The sequence below is a fragment of the Falco cherrug genome, chromosome 15 (assembly GCF_023634085.1).
Source record: "Falco cherrug isolate bFalChe1 chromosome 15, bFalChe1.pri, whole genome shotgun sequence".
Lineage (NCBI taxonomy): Eukaryota > Metazoa > Chordata > Aves > Falconiformes > Falconidae > Falco > Falco cherrug.
The window spans coordinates 14,871,614-14,888,867 of record NC_073711.1 but is presented as its reverse complement, the minus strand read 5'-3'; the positions used below and the strand labels follow the sequence as shown (position 1 = coordinate 14,888,867).

At 48.8% G+C, this 17,254-nt stretch overlaps 1 protein-coding gene across 12 annotated transcripts in view; it reads left to right on the top strand.

The window, feature by feature from the left end:
- MBNL3 (muscleblind like splicing regulator 3) overlaps nucleotides 1–17,254 on the top strand; it is a 97,866-nt gene that overhangs the window by 31,209 nt on the left and 49,403 nt on the right. For 8 of the 12 annotated variants that reach the window (XR_008735183.1, XR_008735182.1, XM_055727128.1 and 5 more), the window contains exon 2: nucleotides 2,054–3,089. The exons of 2 other annotated variants lie outside the window; for them this stretch is intronic. Coding sequence is in view for 7 of the 10 variants with exons in the window: in XM_055727128.1 (XP_055583103.1) it covers nucleotides 2,916–3,089 (174 nt within the window). In the remaining 3 variants the exon portion in view is untranslated. Of the gene's footprint in view, nucleotides 1–1,926; nucleotides 3,090–6,070; nucleotides 6,183–17,254 lie in introns of those variants that run through there. 2 more of the 12 variants (XM_014277447.3, XM_005436047.4) reach the window with 2 other exon arrangements.

Genomic DNA, 17,254 nt, shown 5'->3' with positions numbered 1-17,254 from the left:
TTTGACTTGCCTACCATTAACGTGATTCCCTCCACCTTGAGGACTGAGCAGCTTAGTGCAGATGTACCTGTGTGTGCGTGCACGTGTGTGCTCCTGAGCTGCATGGGTGAGGGCAAGATGAACATTTGGGCTGTTAGATTCTTTGGGATTTCTCAAGGCAGCAGGGCTGGGAAGTGACACATGTTACTTCACTCACTGTACTTCTTGGTGTAACTGTGTGTGAAGTTCAGACCCACCACATTCACGCCCCAGCATTAACAGACCCTCGCTTCCCTCGGAGGCTGAAGCTGTGGAATAGGCACTTAATGCACAAGATGGTTGTATTTCAGTCTGCTCGGAGCAGTTTTGGAGAGAGCATTCTTTCTAATCCCCACCCATATCTGACCTGTTCTAGCTTGTTTTTAAGAGCTGCACCCAGCTAGTCCCTAGCTCCCTCCAGAAGGTTTCTGCACATCTTTTCCTGCTTGCTGAACTCATGTGTATGGGGAGCCCACACATCAGTGAATGGGATTCCTATATAAATTTGCTCTGTTTGCAAAATTGAAATTGATTTAGAGCATCTCTGTTCCTTACAGAATCCAGAAGATGTGAGCGTGGCTAGATGTGCTTTTTTTCCTTCCCTTTGAAGTTTAAAACATGCTTAGCAAATCTGATGTTTGCAGTCTCTCTTCCCCACCTGATGTGCAAAAATGCAAAGGTCCTTCCAGAAGCATGGGTCAGACTAACCTTTGAGCTGATGCTGCAAGCTGGATTGCGAGGATCCGGACAGTTTTTTGTTATGAACTTGACTCTTAATTAGCCTAGAAAATACTTGCAATGTAGGTTTAACAAATGCTGGGATTGGTTTTTTTTTTTTAGTGTGAAATAATTCGATCTGTGAATCAAACAGCCTCTGTGCCCCACCCCCTGCTGCTGCTGACAGCCTCTTCCCACACTTCTGCCTTGGTAGCATTGTTTGACTGTTCCAGCTGCAGTAGGTTTCAGTTACTGATCAATGTAATTGCAATAACACACCAATAATGAAAGAGGAATTTAAGCTTCCTTTTCTTGTAGTTGAAGGTTCTTCTCCTGTGAAAGCTTGAAGTCTTAATAACAGTCACAGGAGCCTGTCAGCTGTTTGCAAAACTGGGTGGCTGTACTTCGGGAGGATAAAGGGCTGGATTTTGGGAACGTGGAAGCCGCTCGATCCATCAGGCAGCATTGGTACAGCTAATATTAGAGTGGGAAACTCTAGGGACAGCTTAACATTTTGGTGGATGCCAAGGAAGCCTTGAACAAGAATGCATTTCAAGTTGCTTGTTGTATAACAGGAGTTGCTGGGAGTCAGAATAATTCGAGTTGCCTTTAGTCTGGTGGAAAACTACAGCTGTGAGCAACGAGTTAACTTTTTCCATGTGTGTGTGGCTTAGGTTTCCCTGTTGCGTTTGCTTTTCGTTTTGTAGGCTCTGAATCCCTAGAGGAGTGACTGGGAGCCGGCTGGCTGCGTGTGCCATCCCCGGGCTGCTGGCGGAGCAGCTCTGCGGCTGGCGATGGGTTAAATAAAACACCTTAAAAATGCCAGGGGGTGATGGGGGCTGAGCTGCGGCAGCTCCTCCTGCTTTGTATACAAGAAAGCCACCGGCGGCTCTTCCTGCCTGCACGTTTCCTACAGAAAAGGGGGGGTGGGGGGCCTGTTAATGGAGGTGGTGGTGGTGGTGGTGGGAATAAAAAAAACAAACCGAAGAGCGCGATGCCGTTCCCGGGAGGGCGCGGGGTGGGCGCAGCCGGCCGCCGGCGCTGGGCCGGGGCGGTATCCGGGCGGCGGGCGCAACCCCCAGCCTCTGCCAGCCGGGGGCCGCTATGAAACAGGCTCTTTTATTGGTCGGCTGCCCGCGCCTGCTGCTGCAAGGGTGCACGCCATTGGTCGCTTGCTCGCTCCCATGCGCAGCTCGGTGCGGGCAGTGCCCCTGGTGCGGGCAATGGCTGCCGGCGCCGCGCCGCGCCGCACCGCCGGGGGCTGGGCAGCCGGGCGGCCCTCGGCCCCGCGCTGATTCTGTTTCTCTTTTTCCTGCAGGTTGCTGAAAAGTGCCTTTCCTGAAGCCACCGCTGCTTGGATTTCTGTCTAGGGCTGCCTCTCTCTGCCCCTCGCCCCCCCCCCCCCCCCCCTCCCCCGCCCCTCTCTTTTTAATTCGGCGTTGCTTGCGGTTCGTGCCCTGACGGCAACTCCTCCAGCCTTGCCCCCCCTTATTTTTTTTTTTTTTTGCTCCCCCATCTACACGCAGTTTGCTCAGCCATTTTTTTTCCTTCCCCCCGAGTATGTAGCAAATACTTAAAAGAAAAGAAAGAGGGAAAAAAAAAATCAGACATCCTTTTGCTCGTTTTGATGCTCGCGAACCGTAATTTTTAGAAGCAAGAAACAGAAGGAAAAAAAAACCCAACAAACCAAACCCCCGAAGTTTTCTCCCCAAGGACCGAGACCATTCCACAAACTGAAGTGCTGCCAGCAGCATATGCTTTTTGCAAGAATAATTGAAACCATTAACTGGAGAGCACAGAATTCTTTTGAAAGTCTGCCAGTTATTTGCAAGTAACTTCGGCAGTGGCACAAAATATAACACTTGTATTTTAACTTCTACAATTGCACTTTTAGGAGCTGGCCTCTAATTTGATTTTCAGTTGTTCTGATAAGATTTCTATTTTATGATTGGCTTTATGTTTAATTCTTGTTTAAACAAACACGATTTGACTTAAATGAAAACCTAAGTGCTGATGAATAGGAGTTCTACCAAAGCAACAAGTTAGTTATTTCTTCACGTTTAACTTGAATTCACTTTTTTACCCTTTTTTTAAAAAAAAGAAGAAAAAAAAAGATCAGCAGTAAATATTGCCCTGAAGAAGGGTGCGATTGCTTGCATTTTAATTTTTCTTTTTTTAATATGGCTGTAAACGTTTCCCTGGTTCGTGATACAAAATGGCTGACGTTAGAAGTGTGTCGAGAGTTTCAGAGAGGTACTTGTTCTCGGTCTGATGCAGAGTGCAAGTTCGCCCATCCGTCACGGAGTTGCCATGTGGAAAATGGTCGAGTTATTGCCTGCTTTGACTCCCTAAAGGTGAGGACTGCCTTAACGCGTGCATTACCTAAGCTCACTTGCTTTTTCCTTCTCTTCCGAACGGCTCAGCGTGCTCAGGGTGCGGGATGTGCAGAACAACTGTTTATTGCTCTGTTTCTGCAGGGAGGATGCTGCTGGTATGGGATGTAGCTCCTGAAATCTGGGCTGTGTCTGGCATCGGGTGCAGTTGCCTGGGTGCCAGGCATCGCAGGGAGAGAGAGGATTTTATCCAGAGTGTTTTCCGGTGGGAGCTCGGGTCTGATATAGCTGTCCTCGAAATGGAGAATGCATGTTATGGGCAGCAAATGAAACTGAAATGAGGAAAGTGGAGAACTGAAACCCGGTGCTTTCATTTGTGTCCAGAGCCCGTTGGCTGCGCATTCGGCACAGGGATCTGAAATGTGCTTTTAATGAGCAGAAATGAAAGCAGCATTTTAAGATAATCAGCTTTATGTGTATTTCCTGGAGACAGAGTTGCAGATGCACTCTAATGCTGTCCTGTAGATGAGGAACAGCCAAAATATTTGGAGAGCCGTACTCCTGGAAAAATGGGTGTTGGGGAGAACGGTTTGTGCAAGGGACACGCAAACATGATGGCTCTGCTAGGCCTGTCCGAGTTACAGCTGAGCCTTTTTGCAGAGCCGATTTTGCAGGCAGTAAATGGCTCTTGGTTGCTTGTCACTGCTGGATCTCAAGGGGTGACTTTCAAAATTTACCAGATACCCGGGGTTTGAGTCGGGGCAGGGTCTGGGGGACTCCCAGGAGGGGGGGAGGTAAGCATCTCTGTTCAGGGTCACTGCACCATGGTTCTCAGGAAAGGAACATCTGCACTGCTTTTTTCTTCTTCCTGAAAGTGTGGCTCCTCAAAGTTGTTTTAAATAGGGTTGTAAAAACCTTGAGACATTATGGATAACTGATTGCTTTTGAGAGCTCTTGACATTGTGTTTAATGTTTTGATCAGAGTAATTAACCTGTTTGAGTTTCTGGAAGGGATACGATAAATTTTACAAGCTTAAAAGTTTTTCCTTGAACTTCAACTGTTACGTGAAAAGATTTGAGTTTAGTTTTATGAACGTAATGAGTAACAGAACTGGTGGAATTATGTATGCACAGGTTCAGACTGGGGCTGGATCCAGGCTGACACGGGTTTATCTGTTTTATTGCTGTTTGCGGCTTCTTCATATTTTTACTTCTGTTCACTTTTACCAAGAAGCTCAAGCTTCCTATTTGCATTCGGGTTTGTTCTTTTTAATCTGATTATATGCGATGACGCTTAGTTATACAGTGACTTTCAAATGTTCATTTACATTGCTGGTTTGCTGACAGTGAGAGACAAAAATACTTTTATCAGAGGGAAAAAAAGTCATGCCCTTGAAATTTTGTTAATTGTAGCCAGTGGCAGTGCAGATAATTTGAATGAAGTGATTAATATGTTTACATCTTATAGCATTTATTTGTGAACTGAAAGGAGCGCTGTCTTGCTGTGGTGGGTAGTACTGTGCCCCTTGCAGAACTTGCCTGATGTTTGCAGTGTCGTGGGGAAGTGTTCCCTGTGCAGCGCCCGGCTTGGCTCGGCTTGGCTCTGGGCTGCGCTTAGTCTGGTGTCACCCTCTGGGTGATGCTTCCCCCTGTGTGCTGTTTGCGATGCAGTGTCTGCGGCATGCCCAGGCTGTCCGTGCTGGCTCTTCTCTGCACAGCTGGGGCTGTGAGATGTGCAGGACCAGGTCTATGGGCAGCTGGGGTTCAAATCCCACCCACTGGCACGAGCAAACGCTTCTTCTGCTTCAGCAGTGGGGAATGGGATGAAGAACACCATGTTGAGAAAGCAAAAAAAAAAAAAAATAAAAAAATTCAAAGGAGTAGTATGATCTCCTACAGCCCAGTGTGTTTCCCATGTAACTGGCTGTGAAATGGTGTTCTTGTTGCAGTTTCCTCTTGACACAGTAGCAGATGCCCAGTGTGTGCTAGTTAAGTGGCCTGAATTTTCCAGGGAAAAGATTTTCCAGATTTTTCAGGCTTAGGAAAGCCTTGTGAACGGCCGACAGTCTGCCTTTGGCAAGTACACTGGGTAGAGAGGTCAGACTGTGCAGAGCACTTGGCCGCGGGTTGATGGTGGGGTTGTTTCTGCACCCCACCTCTCGGACGAGCGGTGGGTCTCGGAGCACCTCCTTCCTCCAGTCCCACGGGTCCCAGCGCTCTCCTGGGGCAGAGCCCCGGTTCTGCTGTGCCTGGAGAGGTGCAGGCCCCCAGCGCTGCAGCCTCGGTACGTGCGTGTGTGCGTGCACCGTGTGTTTCCCAGCGGAGATAACTGCCCTGGTGACTAAACTCTCCAACAATAGTCTTTCTGTTCTTGGGCCAGAGCTGGGCTTGCAAAGCCCTGTTTGCAGGGGTGTCAAGGGACTCATGATCATAACGGTGGTGGCCTCCCTCGCTGGTGAGGCGAGAGGTGTTACATTCTCAGGCCTGTTAAGGGGAGAGGCTTTTCATGCCCATCCTGTGCATGTCTTTGTGCGCTCAGCCGCAGTTTCCCTCTGACAGCTGTTGAACACTGACCCTATCCTCTCTCCTGTGGAGGATGGCTGCTTAGCGCTCGTTTCATCTTTTCACGCCCTGCATTAGCAGAACATCTGTGTTGCTTTATTGGAGACAGGATATAGGATGCTTGCAGCTAATAAGTTTTCCCGTTGTCTTGCAGTCACCCAGGGCTTTGTTCAGAGGTTGCTTATCTGCATCCATTGTGCAGTGCTGTTGTTTTTTTCCTCACAGACCTCTTAAGCCTGAACAATGTCTTCACACAGGAACTTCTGATAACCCAGCATACAATGGTTTCACCTCGCTGGTCAGGTCACGCACAGCATCTATACGCTTACTGCACTATACGCTTACTGCACCTTGCTTTCTCCTTTTTTTTTCCTCTCTTTTTTTTTTTTTTTTTTTTTTCCTCCCTTCAATCTCATATAGCGGTTCTGCCTTTGTTGCAGTGGTAAGAGCAGCAATGCTTCCAGAAGCAGTCAGACTGCCTCAGTGTGGGTTGTTTCACGGGTGAATGTCTGCTACCTGTAAGCTTGTGAAGAACACACAGGACTCCTGAAGGTAATGGGGGGGCTTCAGTGATGCTCGGGTGGGGTTCACCAGGGCATGCTCTGCAGGAGCGCTGTGTGGTTGTGCAGTGCTTTGGTCATGAAATACTGGGTCTTGATTAGGTTGGAAGTGCAGGGCTGGATCTTGCTGTCCTGAGCTGTGGTTCTTCGAAGGGGGAGTTTGCACATTTGTAGGCAGCAGAAGGAACCTTTCTCAAGCAGATTGATATGAAACTTAAAAATAGTTCCTTGTGAGAAGCTGTTCACAGATTTGAATCAGATGCCAAGGGAGCTCTCACTCTCTACTCGCGCTTCCCTCCTCGTTATTCTGGAAGAAGAGTGTTGTCTGAATTAATTTGTGTGAATGGAAGGCAAGCTGCACTGCTTGGTGGAGGGCAGTCCAGAGGCACAAGAGCCAGCCACCCCCCCTGCAGAAGAGATCATGAGGGCTGCTGGGCGGCAGCCGATGCTCTGTGGTACCTCCTAGGCAGATCCCGTGGCACCTCTGAGTCTCTGAGCAAAGCGGAGAAGCGTGCTGTCATCGCTGAAAACCCAGATGGCCTTTGGGTTCATTCATCAGCTTCCCTCCTGGGCTTGGTGAGCACCAGTCTGCGCGTAGCTGGTGCTTTTTGCAAGGGTCAGGACACTGTTTGCTGGCTCATGGCAGTGCGCACAAAGGCTTGTCGCGGCGCTGTGGTGGGGCTGTCTGCAAGCGCTCATCAAGTCATTAACCTTCCTATTCAGGCTGGATCAGGCAGGCGTGATATGAGGCTGTCTGATTCTTAATTCCCTGGCCAGCAAATTGTTAGTTCAGTTCTTCAGTTTCTAAAGATGTCAGGAAGGAAAAAAGCATCTTCTTTGGTCACTGGAAACACTAATGGAGCAGTAAGCTGGGAGACAGGGCATTAGGAGATAATGACATATAAAAATAAGTACGTGATGCACACCAGGTGTTCACAGAGACTTTAATTTATACTGCACACAGTTTGGGCATCTGCATTATGGACTCATGGGTTGTTTTCTTTTTTTTAAAAAAAAATATAATTCCAAGCCCGGCTTTGTGCTGTGGGGTGGGGGATTTTTTTGATTCTTCGGAGGTTTCAGAGCAGGAGGTTTTAGGGTTTAATTTGCTTTATGAATGTAGGTGTTTCTGTACAAAAATGAAAGTTTGGAAGATCATTTTGAAAGACAGAAAATAATGTGGTGAAAATTTCAGGGGTATGAATTTTGTCTTTGGGAGGTTTCATTTAAAAAGCATTGTTAAGCTATTGCATGTTTCAAAGCAGTTCTGTGTTAAAAAAAAAAAGTGTGTTCTGTGAACAGGCATAAAATCAGGAGTTAGAAGTACAGTTTTGTCTAAATTTTCTGTTTTCTAAAAGAAGTGTTATTGTCTGTTAATAGTATTCCAAATCCTTTGGCAGTCTTAACAAGTTCACTGTGCTTGGGCAATAAACATACCATATGATCTTGAAACTAGTGTACCTGCGGCTGTTCCTTACAGTTTTCATGCTAATTTGTACCTGTCTTATGCTGACTTGACTAGAATTATTTCTGACTGTTGCTGGTTTGCAATCAAATCTTTTTTTTTTTCCTCCCCCCCCCCGCCTTAAATAAACTCCAAACTAGAAACAACTAAAAACACCCACTAAACTTAGCATATGGTTACACTTCTACAGAGGAAGAAGGAAGCAAACAAAGCCATAGAGATATTTTTGGAGACACGCTGACTGCATGTCTCAGTGTAATGGAGATGCAGATAAACCAGATGAGCAGCGTTAAGCCAAGTCACCTTTGTGAGAAACCTTCACTTTTCGATTGGTCATTAAGGCACCTACCTGTGCTGCGACAGCATTTGGTAATGAGAAGTAGATCTGCAGCAGCTTTCTGCTTTGTCTGGATGCCCGTGTATTTTACGGCACATCATAAGTGCTTTTTATAACTGCTGAATCAAACATCTGAAAGTGGGGGAAAATGTACTTAGACTCAGTTTCATTTATAAACCGTTGCTGTTGTATTTCCCTTAAAGGAGAGTGGGACTTCAAGGAGAACAGAGGACCCCATGAAAAAAAAAATATTTAGGCCTGATCCCTTCTTGTCTATGGGTTACAACAAGCTCTGTGTTTTCACAGCTTAATTTAATTGGCACACGTGCTGCATACGCTCTCTGCAATGTCTCCAGAAGTGTTTTGGCACAGCTGTGGGTTGATGACTACTGATGGAGAAGCTCACCTGGCAGTGCCTGTGGCAGGGCATCTCCCAGGCCTGCCCCTGTGTCTGGACTGCAGGTGCTCTCTGTTGGGGTCAGGCTGGTTACTTGGGTGGTGTGTGACCTTCCTGGACGTGTTCAACTTCCCAGGGAAAGAGATACCTTGTTGCTTTAATCTGCCTAGCTGATTTTTGGGTAGGACAGAGGTCTGTGCACAGCATGTTTGATTTATTTAGCATTATCCATGGGTTTCTCTGACATCCCAGTAGTCTCACTTCATTTATCTGTGACTTTTTGACAGCTGAACCGTGACAGATGAGCACTGGTGAATCTTGCCATCATTCAAAAGGTTCCTTCCCTGAGCTGTCCCCGTACTTCTCTGTTGCTGGTTACTGCCTCTGCAGCAGGGGTGGCAGGAGGACAGAGCACCGTAGACGCTGAATACGAAATCCAGCGTCTGAGCTGAAGTCCCCTTGGATGTAGCTCTGGGCAGAGGTGCTGGGTGATGAACACGTGTAACTGGAAACAGGCTGGTGTTGACTGGTGACTCTGCTGCAGGGACAGCAAGGGGCAGGAAGGCCTTACAAATTGCTAGCCGTTTTCAAAGATGTAAGGGAGAGTCCTTGGGAGGAATTCCGTGTCTGTGCTTTAAAGCAAGCGGGAGATTTTTGAGGCATGCTATGGAATAAGAAGAGGTTGGCCCTGTCCTTATCTCTACTTGGTCTTTCTGCAGTGGAGCAGCCTCAACAGGGAATGCTTCATCTTGACCTTCACATTTCCAAGGATGTGTGCTTTGTAAAACCTGGTGTTGTCCAGGAGTAACGTGGCAAGAAAGGTGAGATGTCCATAGGTTTCCTGGTGCATAGTCTAGTTCTAGTGCTACCCTGGAGGGATGCTTCCTTCTCAGCTCATTGCTGGAAGAGTGGAGGAAGTCCTGGGAGTACTGTGTAGCTCTGATGGAAGCCATGAGACCCATCCCAACATAGAGGGCTTCTTGGGGGCTCCTGGAGATGTGAGCTGGAGGGGCCACACAGACAGCACAGAGGTTGCTGCCATCAGTACAGAGGTAGATGTTAAAGAGACTGTGAGGAACCTTGCAGGGAGTTGTCTGAAAGGAAGCACCCTCCACAGCTTTCAGTGCAACACTTGTAGTAGCAGTAGTTGAATACTCGGAGTTCACGTTTTCTTAATTGATTGGGACAACTTCCTCAAAGTGTTGGTCCTTCATATGCCAGATTGGCCTGCTTAACAGACCTCAGACTCTTACTCGTGGAGGGTGGATATTAGATGACTTTGGGTATTTGCTTTGCAGTGGGTGCTTTTCCCATCTAAAGTTGTAGGACTGTTGTACAGGCTTGGTCAATATGAACACGTTCATCAACTAGTATCAATAACAGTGAAAGCTGCTGTCCGACATGTTTTCTTGTGGAGAGGAGTATGTCTCTTCCCACCATCTTCTCCCACCTCTGGTGGATCTCTTGCATTGTCCCATGTGTGACTCTTCCCTGCCCATTGTGTAGCATTGCTGAAGCCAAGCCCGGGAGTGAGAGTCTCCAAGGCAGTGTTCTCACCCTTGTTGTGGTGGCCTTGGCCTGAGGACTATGAAAGCATCGGTGGGGAGGGAGCCTGGTGGGTCTTTGGCACCCATCTTGTGCTGCAAGGTGAAGCCATTGGGACTCTTCTGCCCTCCCATGGATTCCCATAAGCAGAGTGTCACGGCAGCCCTCCTGGAGTGCCTGAGGGGTGGGCAGCCCCTGTGGGGGTGAGCCCAGCGTTTGACTCATCAGGGGGATGCTGACCTTTAGAAGATATTTCTAAGCTGTCTGTGGCAGCGTATGGTCACAGGGTAACACCAGGTCTGGCCTGGTGTTTGTAGAAATGTCTTCTAAAGGTCTTGTTTCTGAACATGGAGTGTACCATCTGTGCCCCAGACCTCCTGACCCCATGTATCTCCTGAGGGCTTGCCCGCCTTTGCTGTTACCTGCTGTTTGGAGATGCCAGTCTCATGCCCGGTGCTCCTGGGTCAGGTTCAGGAGGCTGGCAGAGGTGTGGGTAGAGGCTGGCGTGTTGGGAGGCACTCCCGGTACAAGGGGCGAGCACAGGACCACTGTCTTTTTCTTTCTTCCTGCAGATAATGAACTTAGTACAGCTTTTTCTGGGGCCTCAGACTTGTGTGCATTTTCCCTTGAACATACTGGCAAGCAGAGCTGTGGCCACAAATTTGTTCTGAGACCGCAGTTTGGAGGCCAGCCTCCTCGGGGAGGCAGGCCAGGCAAATTCAGCAGTGGGGTTCTCCTGCCAACCTTGCATCTCTTCTCTCCTCAGTAGCCAGCCCTGGCAATGCGGTGCCTCCGCTCCTGTCTGCAGCTCCTGTTGCCCTGGTCTTCTCCCTGTGGCGTGAGCAAACCACCATCCCCAAAGGATAGAGCCAGCAGCGTTTGCATTATTAATACAGCCAAGAGTAACCTTGGTTTTCTGGTTGGGAAGATGGTGGTAAAGTGCTGACTGCTGCTCACACTTGCCTAAAAAAGCAGGAGAGAAATTCTTTAGGGATGTGACTCTAAACCCTTCTGAGCTGTTGCGTGCGCTTAAGCAGATAGATTTTGAAACCTTTTATGGGCATATTGCAATGTTGCACGGGCCGTGGCATGCCACCTCCTGCTCCTGAAGCTTGCTTTCCTTTAAGGGCAAAGCCCTCCAGACTGAGGTTCCAGTTCTGCAAAACACTTACGCCTGATTTTAAGCACTGTAGAATTCCTGTGGGCAGCAAAGAGCTCCTTGTGCTGAAGTGGGCTGTTGCATCAGGTTTTGAGAGAGGGAAATGGTCTTCTTGGCCGTTCTCCAAAGGGGGAGAACTGCCTGTGGTCATTTCCACTGCCACCTTTGGCTTTCCAGTTTGGGAGTTTCTGTGCACATGCTCAGCACATGCTTGCGGTCCGGCCGAGTCTGCTTGGATCTGCAAGCACAAGCTCCGTGCCTGTGACCCAGTGCAAATGCAATGCAGTACTCGGCAAGCCCCAGGGCTTTCCTTTGCACTGGGAAGAGGGAGATGGAGTGCTGAAGCCCAGCTAGCAAGCTGCAGCAATGCTTGCGTTTACCCTTGCATGGCTCTGAGTCAGAAATTGGCCAAGGGAGCATGGAGAGGCATGTGTTTGTACAGTGAGCTCTGGTACCTCACTGGGTGCCAGGTTGCAAGCCGTGGCACTGCCAGAGCCACCTGGGCAAGGAAGTTGAAGCTTTACATCTTCCAGCCCTGATCTATAGCAGTAGTTAACACTGGGATTCAAACGGATGTCCCAAACCTACAAATCCCTATCCCTGAAGAGAGTTTGGGCCAAAGAGGATCCTTGTAAACAGGGAGCCACACTTGGCCATGGTGTCCTGTCTCGCTGCTGTGTCAGTGAAGCTACCTAGCTACTTCTCTTGCTCATGATTGCTTGAGCCCAGTGAAGCCAGCTGGGGGAAAGGTGGTAGAAGATGCCTTCGAGGAGAACGACTGAACAAGCTTGTGGAGCTGGTGGGTTTCTTCCGCGGTGTAGCATCAGTTTGATGTACCCACTTTGCTGGCAGTAGCTTTTTGCCACTTGATTCACCCATGTGAAGGAGGATTTATGTAATTGTTCAGAAGCTTTAAAACAAATATAAACAAGATGTACCAGGCTTTCTGGAGAGTCCGTGGACTGACATCTCCCACAGAGCATTTAAATAAGTAGCTAGATTTCCAAGTGAGGAGCTGAGGTCTTTGAAAAATCTGCCCCTATAGATATTGTTCTGCTGGCATTAAAGGTAACACTTTGGGGCACTTGGGTGAAGGTTGCCCCAGACAGGCACAGTTTTACTTACGGCTTATTAATATTGTTTTATTGCTCTTCATAAAACAGCAGAGAACCAGGCAGTGACCCCATTGTAGCCTCTCATGCCATGTCTGATGTTGGCCTTTTGATTAGAGGAAAAGCCAAGGATCTGGAAAACCAGCTTTCAAAGCCTTGTGACAATGCAGGCTGCTTTAAAGTGTTGTAATGTCAGTCTCTGTGCCTAATTGCACTTTCTGACCTCACAGGAGCAGTACAAAGAAAATGTCTATGAAGGCGGGGGTGGAGCTGGGCTTCTGTAGTAACAAGACTCTGGGTGTTTTAGACAGATGCACTAACTGAGTAAGCATTTCAAACCCTGGCTCCTTCTAAATGAATAGCTATCAAACGTGGTTAGTTCTTCTGTAAACTTACCTGTCTGTTATGAAAACTCTCTTTCCTGTAATGGCAGTGAAAATATTCAGCTTAACCTCAGCTAACGCATTAGGATAGTAAAATCTTTCTGCTGCCTGCAAGGTAGGAAGTCCGTGGCACAAAAATAATGCTGATCTCTGCTCTCAGGAGCCTTGGCGTTTTACTTCTGACTTCTGGTTAGCGTTTGGTCGTGGGTTTGGGTTTCAGTGATGCGGTTACTCAGTGTCCCCACCGTCAGAGGAGCTGGAAGCCGTGATGCTGGAGCAATGGGTTTTTAACCTCTAGCTCTGTCTTTTGACCTCCTCTGCCTGAAGCCAGCGCTCTGTGCTGTTCTGTGCATGCTTGAGCTCTGAGCTGGAAAGCTGGGAGCTGGAGGTGCCTTTCTGCAACGTTTCGCTTAAAGCTGTGGGGAAAGTGCATATTCCTGAGAGGGGACAGTTGGCTTGCTGGGACATGAGCATGCTCAAACAAGCAGTTCCACAAGTTTGTAGTGAAATGTTATGGCAGATGGCCTGCTTACAGTGTGGGATATTATTAGAACCATGATCAGTGCTAATAAGGTCATTGGCAGTGGGGGAGGAGGTCGATGTCTGACCTTGTTTGGAAGGTGGCAGCCTGTGCTCTGGGGGGGAAGTTTTTTCTCTTACAGCAGTAGAATGTGGATGTTTAAAACAAGCTACTTTTTGTATTAATCTGGCTGCACTGTAGAAAGACCCGCTGCCCCATCCAGCACGCCTGCAGCAGGGATGCTGGGGATGCTGCTGGCCCACACCCCTTGCTGGGGTAGGTGCACAGAGCACCATTAAAAAGCAGAGACAAATTATCCTTTAATTAACAGTCCCGAGAATGGAAACCAGGAGCAGTTTAGCTAGTCCTGCAGAAAATGGGTATCGTATCACAAGGCATTGTCCAGTCAGATGACTGGTTAGTGGTATGCACCGAGCTTTATCATGTCTCTGAACTTTATCATGCCTCTGAACGTAGTTATCTGAACATACTCTGCATTAGCATAGCATTTACTTTTATCTGGTCTCTCTTACTCTGGTGTCAAAAAACCCCTCCAACTGCTACAGACAGGAATATGGGAGCAGCTGAGTTGCACAGTGATGTCCACAACTGCCCAGCAGTAGTACCCACACCAGGTTCTGATGAGGATTTAAGCCATTAGCCCAGACTGCTGCTGTAAATCTGTGTGTCTCCTTCCTTCTGCTTTGAGAGAGCAGCTCTGGGTGCTTCTTGAGAGAAAACAGCTCACAAACAGAAGGGCAGTTGGGAACGTGCGGAGTGTCTGGCTGGGGTGGAGGAGATGGCCAGGGGCAGCGCTGACATGGCGGAGTTGCAGCCAGCCTGCCTGGGAGCACAGCCGTCATTAGACCGTGCCTTCCTAAGTCCTTATTATCCGCAGGGGCACGGCTGGTGCTGGGAACAGTCACACGGAGATTAGGTCCTTAAAGAGCCCTGCCACAACCAAGCTAAGTTTGAAAACAAAACCTCAGCGTGTAATCCCAACCGTGTTGGCCGATCCCGCCGACCGGCGTTTCTTCCTCTTGCTGTCAGCTCCTGAAAGATCAGAGTGTGAACAAAGCTTGTTTTCCTACCATTAAGTGCTGCTTGATCCCATGTGGTTGGTTCATGCTGCATTGTGCTGCGTGCAGTGCTTGGGCTCTGCTTCTGGGGTCCCTTCCACGTGATGCTGCAGATGCTGAGTGCTGGATGAGTTTGCCAGGAGGAGATGAGAGCCGTGCGGGGTTGGGTGTTTCAGCCCATGCGGTAGTACTTGAGCAGCCAGGGCAGTGGGGAGTTGAAAGCTGGACATGTAGATGACCCTTAAAGGAGGGCTTGGAAGGCCATCCAGATAATGGCAGAGGTGATGGTGTTTGAGGTAGGAAGGAAGACCCTTTCCTCCCAGTGAGGGAATCACGTTTCATAAAACAGCAGATTTCCAAGACGGTTGCCTTTGGAGGGGGTGTCATTCCTTCCCAAATGCTGTAGGAGAAGATGTTAAAGATGCTCCTGCTGCTTTCTGCAGGAGCCCTCCCAAATCTTGCTCCCGTGGTGCAAGGTGTGCAGCCTTATTCTAATGCCCTGTTTCTCCTTTCTGCTCTGTTTCCTCCTCCCCTGTGGGCTTATTTGTCCCTGAGCCTTCCTGCAGCATCCCTGTCATTAGGTGTGGTGTCTGCAGAGCCTGAACAAGGCAACGCAGGAAGACTCTTGCCCTCCTCCTCTCCTGTTGCTTCAGCAGTCATTTTTATTTCACGGTGCATCTTGTGCACTTGCAGATGAAGAAGTAATCATCACGCTTACCTCCCCGCAGACTTTGGCTCTCCACTGTGTCAGCTGTGTTGCCTGTAAAGCCTCCCGTGGCGTGCTGCAGGGTGGGAGCTGGAGCAAGGCAAACAGGCTGAGTGACTCAGAGGTGCTTGGAGCAGGAGAGCTCTCAGGGTTGGTAGGAGCAGGACAGGGATGTCTGAAACCTTCACCGAGCTGCAGGAGACAGACTGTTAGGGAAGGAGGTTGGGGGGTGACTCCAGGGAGGAGCAGAGTGGCTCCAGGGCACTGTTCCAAGTGACGGGGGAGCTTGGGGATGCAGCAAGGACCCCTACCACCCATCACTATCTGCTTTATCAGCGTCTGCTGGCTGGCACAGCACAGTGGGGCACGGATTACGCCGCAGCACCCGCATAGCCTCCCTGCCAGCTCTGCATCACACTTCTGTCACTGGAGCCCACTCAGGCTGCTCCTGTGCCGCAGCTGGGGGAGTTGTGGGGGCGGGGGGAGTCCATTGGGGGCTGAGAGGCAAATGGGCAGGATATCTTTTAGCTAGCAATGCGACGGGCAGGCTGTCTGCTGCCAGGAGGCAGGAGCTGAGAAAGCATCAAGGGCATTGCAGCCACAGCTCCGTAGCTGCAGTGGCTGCCATGCAGTCTCGGTGTTGCTGGGGCTTCCCCTAGCCACCTGGGGGTTTTTCCACCAAGTCTGGTGTATTTAGACTGAAAACCCTTCAGGCTGGGACCGTCTCGTTCTGTGTTTGGGTAGTAATCGGAGCAGGACCCTGAGCTGTAGCATTGATGAGTATTTGTATTCCCACAGCCAAAAATCCCCTGCTGTGGCCGTGTGCGATAAAGCGCAGATTGAATTAAAAGGATTTCCATTGTTGTTGTTTTGTGTTTCTCTGCGTGGGTTTTTGAAAAGTCCGTGGTAATGTAAAATCATTAGAAGTCTTTACTCAGAATAGAGCTCCCATTAGCTAGGACAGACACAGCACTGAAAATTGTTTTTTGTTGTTGTTGTTTTAATTGTGCTAATTCTTGGAGAATGATTTTACACATGCTTTCAGAGCTCAGCCCATTCAGAGGCAAAGTGTTAGCACTTTGCTTGAATTTCCTTCTTTCTTTGTAGCAGAGGCACTTGCACAGAAGTTTGCACAGGGATTTTCGCAGGGGCCCTATCAGAAGTCCATCTGTCTTGGTTTGAGCAAGTGAGAGCATTTTTTCCAGCCGGGTGTTCGCTGACGTAGGCACCGGTTGTGCTGCATTCCAGACTTGCTAATGACACTGGTGCTTCTTTGCAGCTACTCCTCTCACATGGCGGAGAGGCTGCAGTTGTCCTCAGGAAAGGTCACTCTTCCTTGCGGGAGGGGGGGAAAAAAAAATCTCTCCTACCCCGATCCAGTATGGGTCTATCTCACCTGAAAGCAAGTCAGTGTTTGCCTGAACTGACCCATCCCGGCTGTACCCCATCGGGGCAGTGAAAGGTTTTTCCCTTGCTACAGTTTTAGGAAGGGATTGTGCTGTGTCCGTATCTTTTTGTCAGTGGCAGGAGTGAAAATACATGAGGTCAGGTGTCTGCCTGCCCAAGGAAGTCATGTTGTCGAGATTGCTTTCTAATAGAAAACAGCCTTTAAAAGCTAATCCTGGCATTCCTCCTTGTCTACAAAAGGTTGAGCACCAGGCAGGCTGTACTGCACTGGTGAACAGGACAAGGGTAAGCAGCTTGGCACAGAAGTTGAGGGGCGTGAGTTTGGAAAGCAGAGCAAGGTAACACGGGAAGGGCAGACACACACCCCATGCACCTAAACCACCCCCAGTGATTCGATCAGTTTTTGTGACTGAAGCGTGAACAAGCAAGCATGTCCACATGGATGTGCTTTAGTTGTTTCTACCTCCCCCACCTTCTCTCTTGCACTCTCAAACCTAAAAAACCGAACCTGGCAGTTATTAAAAACGCGAACTCCAAAAACCTAAGCAAATGAAATGAAAGCCCTGATCAGTTCCATTCCTGTTGGTCTGCTGGGACGGATGGATGGATAGATACACATGCATGCACACGCATGACACATTCCTTTCTTAGCTGTTCTGGCACTTACACCAGTGCCACTTAGAGGAGAATTTAGGTCAGGATTTCTGGCAGGGCAAAAGTTGCATCCCGCTGGAGAAAGTGGATACATCCACCCCGTAAGGCTGTACAACCTTTTCAGTGTCCTGTCCTACAGCTCTTGTTACAGGAGAGGGAGCAGATCTAATCAGTGGCTACATGGAATTAACCTTTCAGTGTCTGAAATCGTGGTTCCTACAAAATGTATTATCAGTTAATCCCCATTCCTGGCATTGCAAGGAGAAAACAGACCGCTCTTGCTAGATTTTGGGGTGTTAG